Source organism: Rosa chinensis, chromosome 7 (genome assembly GCF_002994745.2).
Source record: "Rosa chinensis cultivar Old Blush chromosome 7, RchiOBHm-V2, whole genome shotgun sequence".
NCBI lineage: Eukaryota > Viridiplantae > Streptophyta > Magnoliopsida > Rosales > Rosaceae > Rosa > Rosa chinensis.
This window is the reverse complement of record NC_037094.1, coordinates 80,617-88,831: the sequence shown is the minus strand read 5'-3', so window position 1 is coordinate 88,831 and position 8,215 is coordinate 80,617. Positions and strand designations below refer to the sequence as shown.

General features: G+C 37.2%; 1 protein-coding gene across 3 annotated transcripts; it reads left to right on the top strand.

Moving 5' to 3' along the window:
* Nucleotides 1–2,299: 2,299 nt before the first annotated feature.
* LOC112180449 (abietadienol/abietadienal oxidase) lies at nt 2,300–6,715 on the top strand. 3 transcript variants are annotated; one of them, XM_024319014.2, is made up of 10 exons: nt 2,300–2,459; nt 2,788–3,092; nt 3,254–3,581; nt 3,736–3,885; nt 4,246–4,482; nt 4,824–4,913; nt 5,170–5,248; nt 5,473–5,594; nt 6,166–6,293; nt 6,450–6,715. In XM_024319014.2, exons 2-10 carry the CDS (start codon nt 2,851–2,853, stop codon nt 6,541–6,543), a joined length of 1,470 nt encoding a protein of 489 aa, XP_024174782.1. In that variant the 5' UTR covers nt 2,300–2,459; nt 2,788–2,850; the 3' UTR covers nt 6,544–6,715. The 3 variants fall into 3 exon arrangements, with proteins under 3 accessions (XP_024174782.1, XP_024174783.1, XP_040367966.1); XM_040512032.1 differs by having other exon boundaries at nt 2,374–2,482; XM_024319015.2 differs by lacking the exon at nt 4,246–4,482.
* Nucleotides 6,716–8,215: the final 1,500 nt, after the last annotated feature.

Below are 8,215 nucleotides of genomic sequence, written 5' to 3'. Positions count from 1 at the left end.
AATAATAATAATAATTAATTCTTAAATGTATCAATGATCGATCGTCTTCTTTTGGGGAAATGCTCATTTACCCAATTTTAGCTTAAAGTTTGGCCACTTGCTTCACTAACAGTTTTTTAACCCCATTTACCCAAAACACTCTAAGGGATTATTTTCCCTTTACCCAATTAATTCTTTTTTTATTCTTTTTATTTATTTTTGGGACTTTTTTACCCTCTCCTTCTTTCTCACTTAGAAGGAGAAGTCATCCTCCACCTTGCCGGACTTCGGTGACCAGTGGCCGGCCGCCTACTCCGGTGACCGGTGACCGAATCTGGAGGCATGGGACCGGAATCCGGCGGCCGGTGACCGGAATCCGGAATCCAGCTACCGGACTGGTGTTGGGATTCTGGTGTCTGAATTTATTGCCCCCCAGTAATGTTATTATTGCCCCCCAATACTCATATTATTACCTCCCAAAAATCATATTGTTGCCTCCAATAATCATATTATTTCCGTCCAGTGAATTGTATAAACTCCCAAAACCAAAATGAATACATTACAGACACAATTGATCATATTATTGCCCCCCAATACGCATAGTATTGCCTCCTAATAATCTGATTATTGCCTCTAATAGTCATATTATTTCCGTCCATTGAATTGTATAAACTCCAAAAACCAAAATGAATACACTACAGACACAATTGATCATATTATTGCCCCCCAGTAATCATATTATTGCCCCACAATACACATATTATTGCCTCCTAGTAATCATATTATTGCCCTCAAGTGAACCAAAATGAATACACTAAAAACACAATTGATCTATTTATATGTTCAATTGTACACGTTAACTTTTTTTTCCTTCACCATTCTCGGAGTTCACACTATAAAAAAAAATTGATCTAGGCACCCAGAAATTGCTCTGGGCACCAGATCAGAATGACTGGGGACGAAGAACTCGATATCGGACCGGCAGATCTTGAACTCGATATCGGACAGGCAGATCTTGAAGCTTTGGGCCGACGAGCTCGTCTCCCGCAGCTTCTTCCTCCACAGCACCACCGCCGACCTCAACCTCAACCACTTTAAGTCTTCGTCGCGGTCGGATTCCCCAAGGAAGACCCGGCCAAGATTCGGATCGAGAAACAGATCCGAGTTGTCCCAAAATCCACCAGAAAGGTTTCGTCACCGTCATCGGCTTGCCGGGCGACGACTTCTGCAGTGAAGTCTTCACCGCCCTGGATCAGATTCTTGTGCTCCGACGCTCCAACGAGGAGGAGGAGGTGAGAGAGAGAGAGAGAGAGAGAGAGAGAGAGAGAGAGAGAGAGAGAGAGAGAGAGAGAGAGAGAGAGAGAGAGAGAGAGAGAGAGAGAGAGAGAGAGAGAGAGAGAGAGAGAGAGAGAGAGAGAGAGAGAGAGTCTGATAGGAGGAGAGAGAGAATTTTAGTTTAATAATTTGATTGGGGGTGAAAATGTCACTTGCGTTTAAATTAGGTAAATGGGGTAAAAAAACTCTTAGTAGAGCAAGTGGGCATTTTTAAAGTTAAAATTGGGTAAGTGGTCACGGCCCCTTTTCTTTTATCAAGACAGTTAACAAAATTTTCACGAGATCAAAAGAGGAAAAATTTAATTACATGCACGGATAGATTAGAAAGTTCGTACCTAAATACCTAATATACATGCTTGGCTGGTTTTGTTAGTGTTATATAACTGAAACCATTCCGTTTCCACAAATTTAGGCACTTGGATCTAGTATATGGATTTAAATCATGGCACAAATTTAGGACCTTGATTCTTGGAAGGTAGGCGTGGAAACTAGGGTTCTACACGTTCCTTAATATTTAGTTGGCTCCATTATGCCTCACTGGAATTGAAGTGACAAGTCTGTCCTTCATAAAGCCACAATATGTGCCACGAATCAAAATTTAAAACTTAACATATTGTTGGTTGCTCCAAGTCAAAGCTAGGTTATATATATATATATATGGATGTACATTTGCCTAACCTAACTCTTTCTCGAGGTCACAAGTTGGCCGTTGCCGGTGGCTTGGAAAGTAGGAACTTAGACCCCGTCAAATGTGTTATACACTTAAAGGGACATTATATAACTACTATATCAATTTGTTAGAACAAATAAGATAATACACACACACACACCTGTACATGAAGTCAAGCTAGCTTGTATAAGATTTTCTTCTAGCTAGTGAGCTGATCGAGGATCTCTTCAACTCGAAGACCACTCACCCTTGATTCAGGCTTTTGCCGTTGAACAACTAAGCCAATAGCCTATAACTAGTTTGACTTGCATATATGCACCCAAAAAGGGTCGATCATCAGGACCCTAGCTTTGAGTACTTCTATACGTTATATAAGAGCGTCGAGAGCCCCTTTCTCACCGATCTCCTTCAAGTGTATGCGAGGGAGGTGCTCCTGCTGCCTATGTAAACATTAGCAATTAGTTATGGAATCATGGTATGCATATTCTTCACTTCAGTGTATGTACATCTATCTGCTGCATATACAACATATATTGAATTGAACTTCAAAATCTTCTGAATATATAGAGAATATATATGCATTCAAATCTCGAACCTGTCATGTATATCCTTTTAAGAAATAACTTAATTATGTTATTGCAGCGCGACGTGGTCCTACTATCTTCAATACTTTAGTCAATGATGCCGGCCCGATAAATAATTATATTACTGTTATTTGTTTTAATTATATGTTTGTGTAGTTGCACACTAGCGTTTAAATATTATTGTCAATAATTATTGCTAATTTTTCTGGCTGGTTTCAGCTAGCTAGCTCTCTAGACCAGCCACAAAATTATATCATTTGATCAGTCTTGCTAAGGCCGGAAATGGGAGACCTCTTTTCAGCAGGCACCAACAGCTACCTGGTTATTATGATCTGGTCAGTATTGTTCGTATTATTTGTTGCAAGATTTCTGCGGAAGATCAAGGAAAAGAAGGTGGTAGGATCAAGAATATACAAGTTGCCACCGGGAAGAAGAGGCTGGCCGATAGTTGGTGACAGCTTCGAATGGTACAATGCTGTTGCAAGTTCTCATCCCCCGCAGTTTGTTGAACAACAAATCAAAAGGTACTATACATATAGCAAGATCTATTCAAGTTAAATTAGATCAATCGAGTTGACTAGCTAGCTAATTGTAGTATATATTTTAATTTTTTATACATCATCCGGTTATCGATCAACTACATACACATACATAGCTCCTATTTATAAATGCCGGCCTGCTGCAGGTTTGGGAAGATATTCTCCTGCTTTTTATTTGGAAAACGGTGTGTGGTATCAGCAGACCCGAGCTTTAACCGGTTTGTAATGCAAAATGAAGGTAAATTGTTTCAGTCCAGCTATCCAAAATCTTTCAAAGACTTGGTAGGGAAAAATGGTGTGATCACGGTGCATGGTGAGCAACAGAGGAAACTCCATAGCATCGCCTCCAATATGATGCGTCTTGATAAGCTACTTAAAATTAATTTATTGGATGATATTCAAATGGTTATCACTCAAGCTTTGAGCAATTACCCAACCAATCAGCCATTACTTCTTCAGGATCTTTGTAGAAAGGTATTGCTTAATTCCAATCATATATGTGGTGGACGCATACACGCATGGAGACCATCTTGTATATAATGTGATATTCTTGCAAGAATATATCACCATATCAGTCGGTCAAACTATTAAAAATATTATCTCATATATATTTATATGTCAATTACAGTTGGCTATACATCTTATGGTTAATCAACTATTGGGAATTTCGAGTGAGTTAGAGATTAATGAGATGGCTCAGTGTTTCTCCGATTTCGTTGATGGTTGTCTCTCCGTTCCAATCAACTTGCCCGGCTGTGCTTATCACACTGCCATGAAGGTACGTAATTAAGTTGCTGCATGTAGATGTCTCACACTGCCATGCGTAGGAGCTGCTATGCCGCCTTATTATCCTGAATAGTTGGTTGCTTTTCCCTTAGAAAGAAATATTACTTTATCCATCTATCACGATGGACCAACTTGAAAAAGTCATACCTTCATATGGTCTCGCCTCCCCTAATATAAATTGTTAATATATATAATGTTAAAATTAACGTCGGCGTAGGAAAATATGTAAATCCTTGCATACGAGCTCATAAACTCATAATTACTAATTAATTCTAGAATGCATGCTCAAGTGTGTATTAATTAAGAGTACGTATGATGTTTCGAATTAATGGTTTGACATGAATTAATGAAGGCAAGGGAGAAAATCATAACCAAGATAAATAGGATAATCAAAGAACAGAGAGAAGGTGCAACGGAAATAGGTAATGGCGTGCTTGGAAGAATACTGGAGGAAGAAAGCTTAGGTGATGAGTCTGTAGCAGACTTCATTATCAATCTTCTCTTTGCTGGCAACGAAACAACTGCTAAAACAATGCTATTTGCAGTCTATTTCCTTACCCAGTGTCCCACAGCAATGCAACAATTACTGGTATGTCCTAAGTCCATCCAAATGACGATGTACATATATTTCTAATTTTGTTGATTTAGGGTTTTCCCCCCCTTTAAAATAAATAAACATGGGAGGTGAAAAACATTAAAAAGTAAACATTTAAGCTCTCGGATATGCAGAAGCTAGTTATTACTACATCGCAAAAGCTTGTTAGATATACCAAATAATTGCTTATTGCATTAGCCTTAGTATGCAGCAATACACGAATGTGCTTAATTGAGTTAAAAGCCCTTAATCAAACAAGGCACGTACGTCGAAGTCAGTTAATTTCTCTGGGTGATTAATTAATTAATCGTCGCCTGGATCGTCTTTACATGCAGGATGAACAAGACAGTCTCAGAAGAAGCAAACCTGTTGGAGAAGAAATGCTTACATGGCACGATTATAAAGCAATGCCTTTTACTCAGTGTGTAAGAATATATTTCGCATTATATATATCACGGAGTACATGAATTATATATATACGACGCCTGCATATGATGCGTCCATGAATTCATATTTCGCATTTTTTTTTCTCCCAGATTTCACGTTGATATACTAAACAATATATGCATCAGTTTTGAGATTTAACTTAATAATGTAGCACTGGGTGCATAAGAAGCTAGAAGTTGTGCGTGGAGGTACTACATTCCTAACTAACAACCAAGCCATCTTTGATATGTGAAGGTCATTGATGAAACACTTCGACTTGGAGGAATTGCAATTTGGTTACTAAGGGAGGCAAAAGAAGACGTTGAGTACCAAGGTGTGTGTGTGCGTGTATGTACATATGCATGTGTACGCTACATTGATATTCATCTGATCTCCTGAACACGGTTCATATCATAATTGATGGATGAAATTACGCCCAACCGATCATATTTTATTTGATCTAGCTCATAATCTATTCCCGTCCCAAACTTGTCGTTCTATATTTTTACCCGGTATATATGCAAGTGTCGTGAAATTAAAATACTAGTTTCGGTGCAGACTATGTTATTCCCAAAGGATGCTTTGTCGTTCCATTCCTCTCAGCAGTTCATTTGGATGAAAATGTGTATAATGAAGCCCTCGCCTTCAGTCCTTGGAGATGGATGGACAGTGAAAATCAGGTTAGTCTCTACGTACTCGATCTCTGGTTAATGACATGGACATATATACATTATTCAGGATCTTATAATTATATATTACAATCAATCTTCCTAGCTATGAAAGTTTTATGTTGCTCTCAGTAAGTTATAAATTATGTATGATTAATGTGTACTTCATTATTTTTTTTATGATATAATTTCATTTATCTCCCTCATCTTTACACGTTAAATCAATTGTGGCTCTGTACTTTTAATTTCATCACATGCATATGACCCTGTGCTCTCTAATTTAATCAATAATATCCGATCATTAGTTATTTTGTCAAGTATTTTGTAAATTGAAAATGTGGATCTAATGGGCTCCCATGTATAATGATGATTCACTAATATGACATGTAAAATTATATCGTATGTTACTATAATTTCAAAGCCAAATGTTAGACAAGATTGATTAAAATTGATAAGTACAATGACACTCGTGATGAAATTAAAAGTGCAGGTACTCAAATGATTTAGAGTGTAAAGATCAAGGATGTAAAATGAAATTGACCCTTTATGTTTTATCGTTATCATAATTTGTTTACGTAAACAGGAGAAAAGAAATTGGAGAAGTAGCCTATACTTTGCACCCTTTGGAGGAGGACCTAGATTTTGTCCAGGAGCTGAGTTGGCTCGCCTTCAAATTGCCCTTTTCCTCCATTACTTTGTCACAACATATCGGTAAATCGTAGTAAAATATATGCATCTTGTGACTATATAGTTTAATTCTAAATTCTAAAACATTTTGTTGTTCTTTCTCATTAAATAATAATCACGAACTTTAGCTCGAAACGAAAATAAACTATAAATCACTAGCTCGTAATATTTTAAACTCAGGTGGACCCAACTTAAAGACGATCGTATGTCCTTCTTTCCCTCGGCTCGTTTAGTGAATGGCTTCCAAATCGACATAACTAGACGACATGATTGAACAAGCTAGTAGCAATGCAGATGATCGAGGTGCAAGATTAGATTAGTACTCTATATTCTTATGTGTTGTTCGACTTTTTATGATTTTATATGAGTATCTATTTTACCTTGCAATACGTGAAAATTGCTGTAAAAAATAATTTATTATGGTATACTGTACCAATTACTTCGTATCCATCACTCTGACAACCTTACTTTAAAGATTTTTTTTGTTCCTTTTTCCTGATAGACTAAGGCGTAGTTAGTGATAAAAATCAGCTTTTCTCTAAAGTTTTAGGTTTTAAGATGTTTGGTAAACTTAAAAGCATATTTAATTAAAAAATATAGGTGATTGACTATAGATTATAGAAGCAACTCAAATGTTAATTTTAAAAGCTGTTGTCAGTCCCAACATAAGAGGTTTTTATTTTTTAAAAGTCATAGCAATCCCAAACTACACCTAAATTTATAATTGTTTGATGATCTAGATTAGAGTTCCGCCGCTTGTGTTGGAAATTAGTTTTCAATTTTTCAGTCTTTTATGAGTTTTAGTTTTTTTAACAAATGACAAAAGATTCTCCACAATGATTTAAACTCAAATATTTGATTCAATGCATGATTTCATGCAAGTTTTCTCGATGTGATTTATTAAATTCGTAGTTAATTCTTATATTCACCTCTTGAGTGAATCTATTCGTTTAGCTCAATCTATTTTGGAATTTATGTATTTATATATTTTATTTTTATATATAATTTGAACAGTTCATTTTCTATTTTTTGAAAAGGTGTGGGTGTCTATCCATTAAAATAAAGAGTTAAATAACAACATTACACAACCACTCACCCTCAACAGGCTACATCAATATTGAGTCATCACCTAGGCTATCCTAAAATAACCTAGACGAATGTCATTATAAATTTAAGCACCAAATAACATGTAACCTGATAGTAATAGGATTAAAACCTACCAAGACAAGTAGAAATCCTAATTTATTCAAGCATTCTAGAAACTACCTACGCAGATCGGGGATAATCCCCGGGTTAACCACATGAGCTACCATAACTTCCTCATTTTCCAGGTGCAACACTCTCTTAGCACTAACTTCCATTGGCTTAGGAACCAGCTTATTGTGAGGTTTCTTCTTGGTAGCAAAATTAGGCTTAACCTTCCAATGCCTCACATTCTCCAATTTTGGCTTTTTCCAAGCCCTAACTGGCCTGCCCACCTTCCTCTTTTTTGAGGGGAGACACCAACAAAGTTCTTTGTCCAGGAGAAGGTCCATCTGTGGTTCAAAGTCAAGTCTACGTTACAAGAACTATAGGAGATACCACCTACTTGGTTCTCTTACTATACATCACCATAGCTAGTGAAGTACTGCGTTTCACCCTTGAGATGGTATTCACCACCGCCTCTGAAGGAATAACCTCTTATCTTGTCTTCTTAAGTAATTAATGAGACAGCTGAAGAACGGAATCAAAGGAACACCTGAAACCCTAAAGTAAGGTTAGGGACAAACTTCACTAGTTTATGCGCCTGCGCTGCAGACACATCCGAGAGTCTTGCACAGCATTCCTTTAGGTGCTCAGGCAGCCCACAGATCTCACAAAATCCTACCACCCTTTCGTCTTGAAGCGCAGAGTCACTGTCACCTTAAAATGAAACTCGAAAATAAGAGGGTGATAAGCCCTGTTTC